Source organism: Zonotrichia albicollis, chromosome 8 (genome assembly GCF_047830755.1).
Source record: "Zonotrichia albicollis isolate bZonAlb1 chromosome 8, bZonAlb1.hap1, whole genome shotgun sequence".
Taxonomy (NCBI): Eukaryota; Metazoa; Chordata; class Aves; order Passeriformes; family Passerellidae; genus Zonotrichia; species Zonotrichia albicollis.
Window position 1 is genome coordinate 36,983,503 of NC_133826.1, and position 17,423 is coordinate 37,000,925.

General features: G+C 34.3%; 1 protein-coding gene across 3 annotated transcripts in view; it reads right to left on the reverse strand.

The window, feature by feature from the left end:
• Positions 1-17,423, reverse strand: part of LOC141729895 (structural maintenance of chromosomes flexible hinge domain-containing protein 1-like) — a 38,543-nt gene that overhangs the window by 10,298 nt on the left and 10,822 nt on the right. For all 3 annotated transcript variants that reach the window (XM_074546547.1, XM_074546546.1, XM_074546545.1), the window contains exons 2-17: positions 16,747-16,822; positions 16,126-16,287; positions 13,465-13,547; positions 13,229-13,359; positions 11,595-11,709; positions 11,322-11,441; positions 8,270-8,436; positions 5,971-6,064; positions 5,509-5,719; positions 4,561-4,678; positions 4,290-4,473; positions 3,597-3,794; positions 3,400-3,513; positions 2,817-2,923; positions 2,451-2,533; positions 2,185-2,298 (exon numbers count right to left, since the gene is read on the reverse strand). In XM_074546547.1, the coding sequence (XP_074402648.1) occupies positions 2,185-2,298; positions 2,451-2,533; positions 2,817-2,923; positions 3,400-3,513; positions 3,597-3,794; positions 4,290-4,473; positions 4,561-4,678; positions 5,509-5,719; positions 5,971-6,064; positions 8,270-8,436; positions 11,322-11,441; positions 11,595-11,709; positions 13,229-13,359; positions 13,465-13,547; positions 16,126-16,287; positions 16,747-16,822 (2,077 nt within the window). The remainder of the gene's footprint in view (positions 1-2,184; positions 2,299-2,450; positions 2,534-2,816; positions 2,924-3,399; positions 3,514-3,596; positions 3,795-4,289; positions 4,474-4,560; positions 4,679-5,508; positions 5,720-5,970; positions 6,065-8,269; positions 8,437-11,321; positions 11,442-11,594; positions 11,710-13,228; positions 13,360-13,464; positions 13,548-16,125; positions 16,288-16,746; positions 16,823-17,423) is intronic.

Here is a 17,423-nt window from a genome sequence, read left to right on the forward strand (position 1 = left end):
ATTCTTAACTTTTTCAAGCATTAGTATCACTTATTATTTAGTATTACTATCACTTCTGGATCTCTAACTAACATCAATTCAGCTTTACAACTAAACACAATGATCACAGCTAAACAAATGAGTTCCCTGTCTAATCCCATTTTAATTAAAACTTGCTAGCCTCAGGCACATTGCACTGAAAGAAGCAGGTTTGTAAAGTTGCATTTCGTTAGCTCTTTGGTAGTACATTCCCTGTAACTGTGAGCACTCTGCACTCCATGCTGGCAATGGATCAAACTGACAAATGACTGTAGCAAAATTGCTTCAATGGGAGCAATGATAAAAATGTGCAGTTGACAGAAAATATTACTGGAAAAAAACCCTCCTGTTTTGCTCCAAATTGTTTTATCTTTATAAACCTCTGTAGAATTAAAACATATACAAAAATATAACACACTGAAACTCTGAGGCAGTTCTAGTGACTGGTTCTATAACCTAAGATAAACACAGAAGTAAGATTTATTGTTGGAAGTGTCAAGAGGTAGTAATACTTTTTATTTTCCAACAAAACACACTTCAGAATATAGAATGTGACTGCAATAAGACTACACTGAACAAAAAGAAATGCAGTAGAAATACAAATTGTTTTATAGCTAAGCAAAACTGTTTCATTACCCTGTCTTTGCACCAAATGGCATACGTAAGATAAATTAAGAGCTGTCAACAAGATTTTATCATTCTCTTACCCTAATTCAAACCCTAATTTTGAACTGAAGCTTGTATAATAAGACTCCCCAGTAAGAGATTAGGTTTCTCATAGCTCAGGTCTCTTGGTAGCCCATACTACAGTTCACCAAGTATTCCACTCCTCAAAAGAGAAGAGAAACATTTTGTACATTATATTTGCTCTTGGACTTTGTATGGGTGTAACCACATTTCTCTCATTTATACAATTAAGGGTTTGAGTTTTGCTAGGTGTGCTATGCCCAAATCATCACTTATGGGATTTATTTATTGTTCTGATGAAGAAGATGAGGATTACACTACTGATTCTTCAACTGAGTAGAGAAAAACACAAGAAGTAGTAGAAACAGTTAGAAGTACAAATTTCCATCAATGAATGAGTCAGGAGACATGAAAGGTCTGAAGGCAGACTTTTCAGTGATCCTAGGAACGACCCTGACAAAACAGAACAACATAAACACCAGGTCTCTCTCAAGTCCATACTTCCTGACATCATGATGCCCTATCTTATTAAATTTACAAAACACTGGTGTGTCACACATGCTGATAGGAGACAATTTGATAATCTAGATTAAATGAACAGCTTTTGTTCAATTCCAACCTCTTTATGCCCCAGCACACTATGCTGGACAATGGTCATGCACAGCAGCCGGCTCCCATGAACTAAGTGCCATTAAAATACCACGTGTAGCCTCATGACATATACACTAAACTGAGCTAAGATACTTCTTTTGGTTTCCTTGACATGTACCACTACAATAACCTCAGCACTCATAAAGCTATTTTTACAACTCCTAACAGATAAAGGATTTGGATTTTCTTATGGTGTATGGAAAGAAAGAAGATTTTAGGTTTCTACAAGTTAAATACATTTGACATGTGCAGAATTGGAGTTTTCAGAGAATTTAGTGTTTTAAACAAAACAAAATTTGAGTGATTTCATTTGCATTGGACAGAACACAATTCTTAATAATGCAATGTGAGAGCATCAGGTGAAATACCCACCAAATGGAAACCACAAACGAATAAATTAAAAAAACCCTTGATTTTTTAAAAATTCTGAAGCAAATTTATGTTAGATACTAAACAAGTCTGATCCCCACTTTTATGTATCTCATAAATTGCTACATTACCTACAGAAACATTATCCATTTTACCCATGTTCTTATGCAGGTTAAGTAGAACAGGTTGGAATTGTTAGGCCCTCCTTACTTGTGACAGAAGATGTAAACAAAATACAGCATTTAAGACAATACATGGTATTGAGGCAGTTGTCATTTCATGCAAAGTGGCTTTGAAATGCAACATGAATTGATGGAATATTGTCTAACTACGACATCCATTTATCAAATTCAAATATGTATTTTAAATATATACATATATTATACAATTGAATACCTTATTATCCATTATGCACTTTAAAAATAATAAAGATACAATTAAATATAATGAAATACTCACAATGCAAAATAACTTTGAGTTCAACAAGAAGTTTCTTTGAACCTCCGTGGCTTGTACCTGGAAGTTTTTGCATTGCTTCTCCTTTTTTATTTAAAATTTCTATTCTTAATGCTCCTGAATTTAAAATGAAAGATGACAGACATTTAAAATATGTTGTAAATTAAAAGTGATCAGAGATTTCTGTATGCTTATCTTTTTAACAAGGGCGCACAATATATTTTTTAATTGGCATTTAATGCTTTCGTATTTGGAAGAAAAAAATATACCTATTGGTGTACCAGCAAATCTTGTTTCATTTGGTAATAACTCATCTCCTTCAGGCCATGTTACTGATAATTTATCAGGAAGTCTAATAGAAAAAAAAAAAAGGGTGAACATTTTTGCAGTAAGTTAAAATAATAAAGAGCAATTTACCTTTAGTTAAATACACATGAAACTATTTTTGTGGTAGGGAAAAAAAATCCAAATCCCAACCTATTTCTTCTTGGTTTTTTTTTTTTTTTTTGGTTTCTACTGAAACAGTTGACTGCTATTCCATTTGGGAATAAAACTGAACTTTCTTTGATTCCTGATTAAATACAAGAACTATAATTAGGGACTCCACAATTATGTAATTGTTACTTAGTGCTTACCTTGCCATTTCATCCTCTATGTATTTTTTCACAACTTTGTCAGACACTGTTCTGTCAAGTTTTGAGATTGGAATAATTTTCGTTTCAGCATACAATGCCTGTGGTTCCTGAAATAAAAATTCAGTGCAGTTATAAGTGGCCAGACTTTATAATACATCAGATGAGAAAGACCTCCCAATCAAGAGACTAAACAAGTCAACAAAGACATAATGCAATATGCTAACAAATACTACCTGGTGAAACTACAAGACACTGTTTTAAAATTTGCTGAAACCACAAGGGTTACAAATGGATGCACAATATACTATTGATGTTAACTGTGATACTTTATTCCATACACAAATCTTTATAAATCAGACTGTTCATAATAAATAATAATTTTAATATATTCACATTAAAGCTCAAGTTGAGTATTTCTAGACTGCTGATTGTAAAAAATTACATTAAAGGTATTTACTGTTATTTAAAGTAATTTAATCAGGTCAGATTAAAGATTTAATATCTTTATGCTTAAACATATCTTTATGTTTAAAGATTTAATATCCACACTAGCTGTGTGAATCCTTTCTGTATTTCTTCTTACCAAAGCAATTTGAACCTCTCCCCCAGTGGCAAATATATCCCCATCATGGTCCCCATACAAGTAAAATTTCTCAATGCTTCCATAGAATATTGGATGAGTCTTAGTAGTTTTCACCTATAAGCAGAAGACACCAATTAATTCATTACTCCTGCATCAAATGCACAGTATCTGCCTTTCATAGGGTTTAACTAACTTACCAGCTGTCCAGTTTTGTATATTTTTCCATCCCACTCTATTGCAGCATACATTGTCCAAGGGCTCTGCATTCTTTTGGATAATACATCAGTATGTACAGTTATTCCTTTGAAGACTGTGAATTTTATCTGTTTGTCATATTTTTCATGACAGTCTTTGAGCCACAGAGCAAATTCTCTGTCAATTTTCATTCGCTGCTCCTATAAAGAGATTACAAAATAAGTACATATTAACAATGTACTATAAAATCTGAATCTGACCACATCAGAAGCCTGAACAGTTGTAAGAGTACAGAGATACTGTACTCAAAAGAAAAGCCAAAAAGTCACACACACACAAAAAGAACAAACAGAAAAGAAGAAGAAATATAGGAACAGAAGCAAAGAAAAAAAAAGGATTCTTCAGTCTGACAACTTTTAAAAAGTTGAGGAAAAGTACACTTCAAGTCAAAAAAAAAGTGCTTCCCTGAGCTAGGAAGAGGGTCTTTCCACAAAAATGACATATAACAACTAAATAAAGTAATTGTTCAAGAAAATAAAAGGAAAAATACTGAGTCTTAAGTTTTCAGATTTAAAGATTCAGCTTTACTGCTCACTAAACCAGAGACATGAACAAATAACCAGTAAGCAAAGGTTTCTGTATTACATGCACTGAACTTCACCAAGAAGAAACACTTAACAGAATGCAGTAATTACCTGTCCATTGAAGATTCTCGTGAACAGAGTATTCTTATCCTTTAGTTTCAGCTCCAGATCCATGAAAGTGAGTTTGTTTGTGCTGACCTGGAACTTATCATTGGTAAACAATGCACCAGAAATTCTGTTGTAGCATTCAATTGGTGCCAATCCTCTCTTCTTTGGAGGAGCGCACCAGTCAAAACTTAAAAGGAGAAAGTCATTACAATCCTTTTTCATAAAGAGAGGTTTACATTATAGAAAGAGACTGTACAAACACATCACCACTTACTCTTCCACAGTTGTGTACGGTATTAATCTTCCATTCCAAAAACATTCAAAAATAGGCCTTTTTCCTCTGGCACCTTTTTCTACTAAAAAACAGTCATCGTCATCATCATCATTTAATCCTTGTTTAAAAAAGAAAAAAAAAGAAAGATAGTCTCCTGAATATATTTCCTTAAAAAATTAATGTAATATCAAAACCCACAGCAATTTTAATGAAGTACTATTGTTATTATATTCAGCACAGTAGCAATGCACATTATATCAAGCTCATTACATACAATATTACATTTTTTTCCTGTTTTAGAAATAGCAAGCAGAAAAACTAAGAAAAATTCGAAATGGAAGTTAAATATTACCAAATTCGAAATTTTAAAATTTTGAGTGTTACTTTTTCCTTCGTTTCAACTGATGTTCTTCTAGTATCATGAAATCTCATCCCAATTAACTCAAGATTTGTTTTGTAAAAAAAACAAAAAAAAAGTACAAGGAATTTTAAAACCCCTTGCATTTGAAAACTCGCAACTGAGTAAAAGAAATTTTAAACTAAAGACTTCAGACTATATGTTGTCCTTTGCAGTATTTCGATACTATAATCTCTTGAAATCTCTTGAATCTGTATCTCTTGAAATCTCTTGAATCAACTGCTCATATTTTATTACTTTGTTGGAGCAAAGATGCAATCAAGCAAGTGCAAAGTTTCAACTGGAGTACATTCCATTAGAGTTTATAATTTGGGATCAGATGGTGGTACGCCAAAGATCAAGTTTACAGGAATGAGTTACCACAACAGAAAATTCACAACATCTGTTCATCCAAAAGAATGTGAACTTTTCTGTTCTGTCACAACCTAAATCAGGTAATATTTACACTTCAACCTAAAGTTGTTCTGGTTTTTATTTCATTAAAATATTTAGAGTAGTAGGACTGACAATTAGCAAAGCATTTCACTTACTTGATGGAAAACATGGATCATCAGGGTATGTTTCTTTATCATAAAGGAAGGGATGGTATCGGATGATGCCTTCAACTATACCTTCTTCTTCAACATGTGCCTTGAACTCAAAACTATCTGCTGCAGTATTTATATACAATGTCTGCATGTCATCTTTGATCTCCCTCAGATTGACAATCTTTGGTACTTTTCCCTTTTCAAACATTGAAATCTGGAAAAAAGGAAAATAAGTTGATTTTCCTTAGAGGAAAAGACTTACAGTAATAACCACTTTGACAACTGACTGTTAGCAAAGGAGTTAGTTCCTACACAGCAATGCTAAACAGAATGACCTCAAAAAATTAAACTACATACACATCTTGAATGCTGTATTTTAAAAGGCATGATTACAGAGAAACAGGCACAATATAAATAAGTTGGCATCAAAGAGGACTTTTGACTAACATGTATAAAATCTCTTACCTCAATATCGATGTTGTTGAAAGGGCTTACTTCTTTTGTTGCAGCATTAGCTTCATTTCCTTTTGGTCCATGGATATAATAGTGATAGATATGACTGAAACACATTTCAGAGAAAAACCAAACCAGCAAGTGAAATTTAAAAATTGCACATTATAATTTAAAAAAATCTAAATAAGCTTTTATTTTTATTAAAATATAACTGGTTTGTTGCACTGTTATAAATCAACTCCTTGACAACATATATCTGGTAATAAAGGTTTACTAAAGGAAGTGACTCCTTTTCATTCTTCTCATCTCTGTCATGCACAATCACACTAGGACCAATTTTTGGGTAAAATAACTGGAAACAAATTTGAAAAAAAATGATTAAGTGAAAAAAAAAATACAATTGTTACATGGCTACAGATCCTTTACATCAAAGGGTCAACTAAAAAAAAACTACTGTAAATTGTTCTGCAGTCTGGAAATCAGAATTAGAGTCACAAATCTTTCCACACTTTGTCTCTGCTATCAGTTTTGTATCAATCATCTAACAGTAACAGAAATATGTAACAAACAATCACTATCCTTACATTATTTACATAAATTTGAATATAGGTAGGAGTCATGGACGTGATCTGCATAATAGAAATAGTTTTTCAGTTGTAAACATTGCTTTCTAATTGGCATTTTTCCTCATTTAACAAATTTCAAAAAATATATGTGGTCAAATAGATAAAATAATTTCATAGAGAAATGCAATTTGAGAAAACTGAGGAACTCAACTCCATTTACTTCAACTTTTCAGCTAGCTAATTCTTCCAACTTCAAAGACTGAATCCTTAAAGCTCTGGGGGATGGTCGGGAGAAAAATGAGATTGTACTAGTCAAGGGGACTGAATGCATGACTAAAGACAAATGCACCTGCAAGTTTACAGCTGCTTGCCTTTGACCTCCACTGCACTAAATGTTCCCCAAAGAGAAATCTTGGTTCCCAGAAAAAGACTCCTCCTGATCTCATTGCTCAGGATTTTATAGTATGTCCAAATTGCTTAGTATTTTGTGTGCATTTCTTCCAGACTTCAAAAGGCAGTCTCCTGGCCTTGAGACATTGTTATTTTAGGGGTTCATCTCCACTTCAAAGCATCCAAAATAATGAGGGCTTGTGCTGCAGCGCATGAAAGTGGAATGAAACTGGTACCCTGTATGTGTGGCAAAAGGCATGGCAGAAGGAAATGGTGAAGTGTTCGGGGGGGGAAAGGGCCATTGCAGCTGAAACAGTGACACGGGACTGTGCAGCACTGGAAGGCTAAGTGAGCGGTTTTACTGTAACAGCTACAGGGCATATATCTGAATAATTGCACCTGGGTTCCATCTCAAACAGAGGCAGCTCTTTCACTTCAAGAGATGGTTGGAAAGAACTAACACACAGCAAAGTGTGAGTGTTCACTGGATGAGCACCTGGAAGCTAATGAGGGATCTAAATTACCCTCTGCAAGTAGATGTACCCTATATTTTCATGAGGTTAAAAATGGCTTCAGTAACAAGTTTTTATGTGCAACACTGAATGATATTTCACATAGTAAGATATTACCTAATTCTTATATTAATCCTCTTTTTAAGTACATCTATTATTATCAGATTATAGGTATCACAAAAATAAAATCATAGTTTGAAAACAAAGTTGTGTAGTTTGCCAGATTTCAAAACTGGTCTAGGCCTTTGTATTTCAGTTTACATTCACAGATGGATCCATCATCATAACAGGTAAGCCCAAACTATTCACTGGTATCTCCAGGCTCTGCAGGCCCACAGATGACATTACAGTACAGAGCAGATAGTGTCATATATCCTTCTCCCTCTTAAACTGGATGAAGAGCAGTACCTTCTTTTGTTGTTGTTTAAAAAGTCAACCAACCAAAAGATCCCCTAAAAGTGTAAATTAGGAGCAAGGCTGTGAGCAAGGTTAGGAGCACGGCTGTGAGCAAAGTAACTGATGAAGTTCTTAGTAACTAGATAAACAATTTCTTACATTAGTAATACACCATTAAATTAATAGGCTACTAAAAATTACAGTGGATATGTATGTAAAAATTACAGTGGATTATGTATTAATCATCAAGTCACATCTTTGGTTGGGGGTGCCCCATTCAGTTGTGTTCATTACTGTAAAATTGGTTAGATAGGGAGGCTAATTGAAGTATTAATGGCCTTAAAAAGAATAAGGCCAATGTCAAAGCACAAAAAAGAAGCATTTCATAATTACTTGACTTTGTTAGTAGCCCACTTTTAAATGAAATCTTTTAAATCACCAACTTACGCCAGCTGCCTTGTCCAAAGATGAAAGTAGTTTTTCAAGTACTGCATGTGATCTGGTTGTACACCTGTAATGACAACTGCTGTGAAACTCTCTTTATCCCTTTCTTCTAATATTAGATTATGAAGAAATCTTTCATCATCACTTGTGATGTGAGTAGAATCAGATGGCTACAAAAAAAGTAAAATAATAAGAGCAGGGATGTAAACTGAATTTCCAAATGCCCATCAACTTGAAAGGGATTAAAAAACATAAGAGAAAAGTAATACAGAACACATGATGCTAAGTATCACAAAGGATTAAAGCTTAAAATAAAGGTTTCCAAATTAAAGTCAACAAGCTGAGAATGTGACATCACTAATCCAGTTCATTTTCAACTCACTTTCATCACAGCACCTAAAGTGTGCCGTCTAAAAATGCATTTAATCACACTGAATGTAGTAGCACTGTGTAATATCCATGTTCTCATCCATCGATTGGAAGCATTAAGTGGGCAAGACATTAAGGCCTCTTTAAGAAAACAAAGCCAAAAAAAGTTATTGGCTTTTAAAGGGATAGGCTACTTTCTACAGCAGAAACTCAAGAAGAAGAAACAGTTTTGTTGTAAAAGAAAAAAAGGTGAATCCTCAATTCCAGATGAAATGTCAAGTAGCCTAACAGAAAGAGAGATTCCTCATTCCAGAAACTACTGACTGTCTTTTCCTGAATGGATGCACTTTGCTCTTTTGACAGTTTTCTAAAGTGCAGGAAGACACAGTGGTTGATGTCATGCTTCACACTGGACCAGTGAGTAATCACTTACATTTGGTACATCCAGAAAAAAACCTCTATTTTTAAAACAAAGATTAAGATCTTTCTAGTGAATGCAAACAATTGCTACAACTGGGAAGATATGTTGTAGTCAATGCAGCTACATGCCTTATTTTGCAGGAAAGCAGACAAACCCCACATCACTAAGGCATGAAAGGAGACATGTCCTACCCAATCAGTTAGGTGAAATAGTTAAGGGTGTTCTATCAAGACTTACTTTCCCCAGGAATCAAAGAGCTCTCCTTAGCTAAAAGGATAATTAAACAATTTTTGAGACTTTTCGTCAAAGAAGACTACATCTCTTTTTCCTGCCCACAGCATAGCCTGGTCTATTCTATGCTAGTGATGGGATTGGCAATAATAAAGAAAAGCCAGAGCTGCTTGGTCCTCATCCCCATGTGATCTGACAAACCTAGAAGCTGCACACTTATGCTGAACAAGTGCCACTTTGTACATCATGGAAGAAATTTACCAAATTTCTTGACCAAAAGAGCCTCCAAAATATCACTGCCAAATTATCTGGCTGCCTTCCCACTACAGATTACAAACTACCATGGCACCTTCCCCTACATTCCAAGCATCTATCTCAGCTAGAAAATAACTATTTACTTCTTTGCAATATTCAACGGTCCAGAGAAATGACTGCAGTGAAGAGAGGTGACTATTACCCATCAAGGAAAGATGACCAGCAGGGATACCATTAATATCACTTCTCTTCAGTGTTATGGCCTTGTTCTAAAGTTTTTTGTTTCACATTAATTACACCTTAATTTCTTTGCAAAAATAACTTCCTTCACCAACTGAATGGCTCAAAGGCTCAATTATTCTTCTCACACTAGTAATCCATTTACAATTTCTACTTCTGCCACAGTATTCTCTTGCTGATGTATGTGCAGTGCAGACCATTTTTCAAGTCTTTAGCGAGATGCATTCACACATTTTATTTCACACCAATATAATGAACTGGCCTAGGTATTTCAATGATTTGCAAAAAAATTCCTAAACCTGGGTTTTAAGAATCTTTTAGGGAAACCTCTATTATCTTCATACCTCACCTCTATTACTTTTCACATCATCTCCTCCCTGTTGGATAGTTACAAGTTATCTTTTTAACTCTAAATAGAATTTTACTTGCATTTTAACACTGTCAATTTAACTTTGATTTTATATTATTACCACAACATTTCAAACAGTTGATTGCACCAGCTTCTTGAACTCTTTAGTAGTACCTATGCATCTCATTCAGCTACTTTCTTCCAACTTATGCGTGCCTTAGTTTGTCTTCTACTTTGTATCATCCAACCTTGCTCTTTAGTATCAAGCAGGGAGGGAAAGCATTTGTACCCTTTACAATAAAGCAGATTTTGTAAGCTTTTATTTTCAGTTTCTATTTTTTGAGTCTGATATTGTAGAGAGAATAAAACCAAAACTGGCAATTCATTTTTTGTTGCAACTCACTGACCCAGAACTGGCACGACAATAACCTTATTTACCTACTGTTCCTTTCTCATCCATATGAAACACCAAGAACACTGACATAACCCACATGATATGGGCTCAAGGTCTGACTACCCTGTCATACACACCACTCATTTTTCCTCCCATCTGCACCCTTAGCTACATCTTGGCCTCTCCCTCCTTGCCCAAAAATGTCCAAAAATCAGTTATTTTCAATCTTCCTCCTTATCTTACAGCTTTTTTACTTAGGCTCTTTTTCTTCATGAAAAGCATCAGGACTGTTGAGTTTAGCTTTCAGCTAAACAGTTCATTTATTTTACAACATGTATGAATATTTATAAAATCAATTGGTTTCGTTGGTCTGCCTGGACTTCTGTCCAGTATACAGGTCAGTCATACGTATTTCTAAACAAGTACAATTTGGTTCCCTAATTTATTCCTTACTGCTTCAGAGAAAATTCATTTTAGTTTCATACGCAACAAAAAAAAATGTTGTGCTTAGAAAAGCATTTTAAAGTATTTTTCTTAACCTGACATGCAAAACTGTAAAGCATTTCTGTCATTTAACCTTAACTGAAAAGAGGAAAAAGCATCACATAAAAAAAAGGCATAAATTGTCTTTAGTGTCTTCAAGTTCTTGGTTACTTCCTTTTACACTACAGGGTGCAAATGATTCACTAAGGTGAAGATATCTCCAGATAAGTATTACAGGAATATTACACAGTTAAATCACATTAACCTGGGAAAGGCTTTCATTTATAAATGTGAGAATCTTAAGGCTATTTACCTTTCTGTTTCGAATGAATCCAGTATATATTGCTTCTTTGTTTTTCTCCTTCTTTTCAAAATCCTCTTTAGAAAGGACAAGTTCATGAACATCCTGAGATGCTGCAGGTTTGCTTATCATCTGATTTTATTAAAGAAACAGCATTTAAAAATCAAAATAAGACTTAAAATTAGCATCATAGAATACTTAAATGCTGTGATTAAAAGTTAGGAAGTAACAATCTGATTGTGTGCGAATGTTCTAAAATAAAATTAAAGTCAGACATTGACTTACTCTGGCAGACTGTCCCACGAAGAACACTGCTTGCTTGCCTCCAACTCCAAAATATGAGATATCACTATTTAAACTACGAGGCACTGGCAGAGGGCGTACATATCCTGAGTGATCACTGAGAATAAGAGTGTCTTTAATAAATTTTTTCAAGACAAAAGTAATTAAAAACCCAAAGATACTTTTGATCTAAAGCTTCTACCAAATTCTTCCTCCTAGTATTTTGTTAAAAAATCCTTCGCTTTATACCTTTTAAAACTGCAAGCTTAAAACATATGTGCCTGAAATTCTTGATGTACTCTTTTTAAAAGGATAATGACAGAGTAAGTATTTTCCCAAGTCATCTTATAAAACATTTCTGCCCCTTCTCGCAAACCAAATCTTACTACCTAAAAATGGCTTAAAAAGCAAGCCTGATCTTTCTGACAGCATCCTTTCATAAAAATACTTTTAAGTCAAAGTGGAAAATAGTGCTAACCAACTATTAAACGCAGACTTGGAGAGATAACATATGCTGTCAGTAGTGAAATTCCATGTCTTCTAAGTCACTTTGAGCAGCCTTATCTAGTTTAGGAAAATATTTATTTTTATAACACAGCAGTCCCAAATGAAAATAAGGTGTAGATGGCATCCTACTATAATTTAGACCTCTGTTTCCATAAGTGGTAATCCACAGTTTAAATCTGCATTTTAGGAATACTACATATTTCTGTTACTAAACTTGCCTACAGCAATTTCAAAAAGCAGTGAATTTCTTTACAAGTGACCCAGAATGACTTTTTATGCTCTTATCTCCAGAAGCTTAAAAGACATTGACTTTCTATTTGGAGATGTTTTCAATTCCCCCAGCTATATTATCACTTCCCACAGCCGTATTACTTTTTACACTACCTGTTCATATGACAAATTAGTTATGACTGAGACTGTAATTATCATTTTCACATTTGCGATACTAGACTTAAGGTATTTAAAATATGACCAAAGCTCAAAAACTGTACATAACTGATTTTGTGCAATTTTATACACTAGGATTAAGCCTGGCTGTGCAGGTAGAACATCTCTTGAGAACAGACTCAAAACTGTAAAGTTAATTCATATAAAAAGCAAAACCCACCATAGAACCTCCACTTTCTTTTTTAAATGCAAAACATTTATTTTGTGTAGCCTGCATAAAAAAATAGACATCTCCAGATATAATTTATAATGCATTATACAGAATTAAAATTTAAATTAAAAAAAGAAAATTTGAACTAAAACCATCTGTTATTGCAGTAGCTTAACAGATATTGAATGTATCATTTAATGCACTACTGAAAGGTTTTCAGGTAAGAGATGAACATGGAACAAAAATCTCCTGCAGGACAGAGCATGCCCCGAACTGTATGCAGGCAAGCAAAAGACAGTTTAGAAAAGGTCCCAAGAACAAAAAAGTATTCAGTGTGTCACAATAACAGAAGACCAGTTTTGTGTCATAAAGCTTCTCTATTGCCTACTCAGAAAAGGTATGGGTCTATTTATGAAATCATAAAATGACAGGGTTTAGCTGAGTGTTGGTATACAGCTATGCCTTAAGAACATATTTTACGGACCTCTGCAGAGCTTGCTAATTGTTGTAGAAATATATAGAACTTGCTAACCTTTCAAAGTCACCTTGTCTTGTAAACTTTGACAATCTATACACAGCCCAGTTGTTAAGCTGTTTAGAAGTCATTCCACTTCCATTATCAACTACAGCAACAGCTGATTTTCCTTGGGAATCATCAAAGAGCTGTTGGGGTAAAAACAAACAGCACAAATCAACAAGGAGCAACAGGGGGGGAAAAAAAGGATAATGCAAACTATGTCTGAAAACACTGAAGTATTTTTATCTTACCAATTTTATCTGTATACTCCGAATGCCAGTATTTTGACACGTAGCTGATAGAGAATTGTCAATCAATTCAGCAAGGGCAAATGCTAAAAAAATTGACAAAAAAACCCTATTAGTGCTCAGGAAACAGACACCCACTTATAGTAGTTTCTTTCAACAATTAGGAAAACACATTACCTAAACACAGACAAGACCTAAGCCCAGTAAGAACAATCAAAATCACATAACATCTTGTTTAAAAAAATGAAACAGTTTTTTTACATGTACTTTATAATTTGTTTTATCACTAAGTCTCTCATATCTCTTAATGGCAATATCACAATTATTAGAAAGAACAATGATAAACTAACCATCTCCTTAACAAAAGACAGATTTGTCCCTTTCATGATTAGAAATTAATTTTTATGATTCATATGTGAGTCAAAAGTACCTAAAAATAGACTTTGACTTGTTAAAATATTGAAGGAAGAATGAATTAACTCAAGAAAACTAAATTGAAATTTTGTGAAACATTTAAAACTACAGTGTTATTTTTTTATAGAAAACAAAGAAAATTGTAGAAATGGTTGAAGGATTTCAGTGAATGGTAAATACAACCAAATTTCTGTCAGATCCATGTTGCAATACACTGCAGAAATAGGCAAACTGTTTGCACAAATTTGTTGTTTCTAACCATTAATGTTTGGAGCACTTACCTAATTAAAGTAAAACTACCTAAGTTTACTGGAAAATTGCATTTAATCTGAAAAAAATACATGACTAGCTTTAGTGAACAGACATTTCCAGTCAGTCTCTTTAAAAAGGAAACCTTATTTCCTACAATTTGCAGAGTTCTTCAGAATGCTACAGTGCAATTTACACTGGCCACACACTTCAGACATGTAAAAGAAAACTCTTGAGTATCAGTGTAACACAGCAACACTGAAGCACATGGCATTTTCCCTCAAGGGGTTATCGAAGTACAAAAACAGTTCTGCACTTTTTTGCAACTTTCTGCATTACAGAGTAGTTGAGCATCAGTTATGTGATCCATATTTACTATTCCATAGCAAAGAACAATGGTCCTTCATCAGCATTCAGAAGTGGTTAGGCATTGGTTTAGTACTTCTGTCTTCCCCATGTCAGCTGCCCCTGGACCTCCTCACCTCACATTTCATTTATTTAGGATGCAACTTTTTTTGTCATCCTTTTCTAATGTATCTGTAAAACCCTTATCATCCCTCTTCCCATCCCTTGCCAAATTTGCTCCGGCTGTTCCTGATCTCATCTCTATATTGCCAGGCAATATCCCTGTATTATCCTCTAGCTTGCTTGCTAGCTAATATTGCTACATTATTCTCTAGCTTGCTATTATTCTATAGCTTGCTTCCACCAGCTGTGCAATTCTCTCTTGTGTTTCAGTTTGACCAGGAGGTCTTTATTCTGCCATGCTATTCTCCTGCCTTCTACACCCGATTTCTTCCACATAGAAATCAATAGTTCTTGTGCTCTGAAAAGTCATTTAAGCAATTGCAAGCACTCTTCTACTCCTTTATCACCAAGGGTGTTCCCCGGTGTCCCATGAACCACACCCTTTAACAACTGAAAGGTCTTTTCCTAAGGTTTAGTGTCCTTACAATACTTTACACTTGCCTATTTAATCAAATTCCACCAGGGTATGGTTGCTACAGACCAGACCCAGCTTGGCCTTTCCAGTCAGTTTCTGTGTGTTGGAAAGCCACAGGTCCACTACTGGCTGCTAGCAGGAATAAAGTGCACATCACAGATCTCCACAGAATGCTTGTTCTCAGTGGCCTTACACAGCAATTCCTGTGCACAGGGATGGATGTACCACTGACTCAACACTACCACCAAACCCAAACCAAAATAGTGCCTTTGCTGGGGCACAGAACAAATTATGTGCACAGAGAGGAAAGGGGAAAGACTGGTCCTTAAAAATAACAGCTGCTATTTATAAACATTTTTTATATTGTTTTAAAGCAACAGGAATGGTATAATGCTTGATTCTTGATATTTTTTTGAATTTTTTTCTGTGCAATTTTGAACCTGCTGTACCTGTGAACTACATAGTACTTGGAAGGTAATCACAGCCACAGACAGAATTTTCAAAGAAGCCATGAACAGAAAGTAATCTGTTCAGTAAAACAATACAAAATGGTGGTTACATATTTCATGCACTACTTCGAAAAAAAACTGATTAAAGCAGCATCTTTTTAAAGAAATACTTGCTCTTGTTGGTCAGTTAAGCCCTGTAGCACCTGTAGATGGGAGGGCACAAAATATTCTATAGTAGCTCACACATAAACTGTTCATTAAATTCAAACACAAAGTCCACAGTTTAGTACAGGAGACAAAAACTTGGTAACACAAATGCTAACCTGTCTGAATGACATGCACAAGATTATTCAGGCTAAAGTTATTTTACTTCTAAAATACTCAAACTTCTTGAACATGTATTTGAGAAGGTATCACTATAAATCTGGATTCTTAGGTAGCTACTTTTAGTAATTTTAAAAAGAAAATCTTTTAGGAAGAACACAGTAAACTTTTCTTTTACAGTTAAGACTATTTTTTTAGCAGCTATAATTTTAAGTTGAATTGCTCATAACCACATTATATTCATATAAACATCATTTACACAAGATTATTTTTGCAGGTACTTACGCAAAGGATTTTGGCCCTCGCTGGCATAGTACTCGTACATGCCACTTTTGACAAGTGTGTCGTAGTGGGGCAGAAAGTCAATTCGCTCCTTGGTTGCCAAAAGCAACATTTGATCAACTGACTGCAGCAGATATAAAGTAACCCCATCGTCAACAAGCTCGCCTGCAGGGAAGATGCAATGTAAAGTACATTGAAGAGCAATGCATCAGGCAACCTCTGCTCTCAAAACAAATACGAGTGTTGCCACAGGTAATCTGTGTATTGTCCTAAGCGCTGCCTGTTCAGCATTTAATAACAACATTTAAATTAATATCTTTTCACATTTCCAAGCTTTAGAATGCAAGTTTTCTCAAGTGACAGCTATATATATATATATATATATATCATTTTTTCCTATCATTTACAGACTTTGTGACAGAAGATACTTAGTATAACTGTTATCATACAAACTCATCAAAAACATGTTTGTGAAACTGATTTTGAAGCAATTTTTGGCAAATGATTACAGGATTTGTACTTTCAGTTAATTACTGTACATCACAGAGCACAAACAGTTATCATGTGACCTTTTTGATCAATATAAGAAATAACTGTAATTATTTTGTCGTCTAAGATACTTACTGAAGTTACCTTCTGTGATTTCCTTCCTATTTGTTGTGGTGATAACAAAGGTTTCATCAGAAGGTATGCCAAATGCCTATAAAAATTGAAGGTCATTTAGTTATGATAACTAAGTAGTCCAAAAACTATTCAGATACATTAAAACAAAAAAAGGCAAAGTCTATTTACTTTGTCACAAGCTACTGATGTGTAATCACAATCTCTTAGAACACAGTGGAATTCAGGATCGTTTGTTTTCTCAATTTAACCAAATCTGTTCAAACTAGGGTATGGTCTTTTGGCTGTATAAAATAAAAATATGCTCTAGCGAGCAACAGGAATTTTAGGGAGGAAGAACTGTCTTATAGATAACCCACTTGAGGGCAGAGGAACAAGACTGTGAAATTACCACAATAGTTATGATCTAGAGGGTGTCCCATATTTGACTGCACTCCTGAGACACCAAACCAACCTAATATTTCTTAACATTGGATATTGAAGTCTTTGTTCTTCAATTATATCATACATCTAAAAAAAATATATTTCTTTCAGAAAAAATTCTTTACTGTTAAAACTGAAGTTTATTTTTCTGAACTTAAACAATCTTTGCCACTTTGATGTCTTTTTTGGAATGTGTTTACTGTAGCTTTAGACTTTTTATCTTTTTATCCTGCTTTCTACATGCATTTAAATCTTCT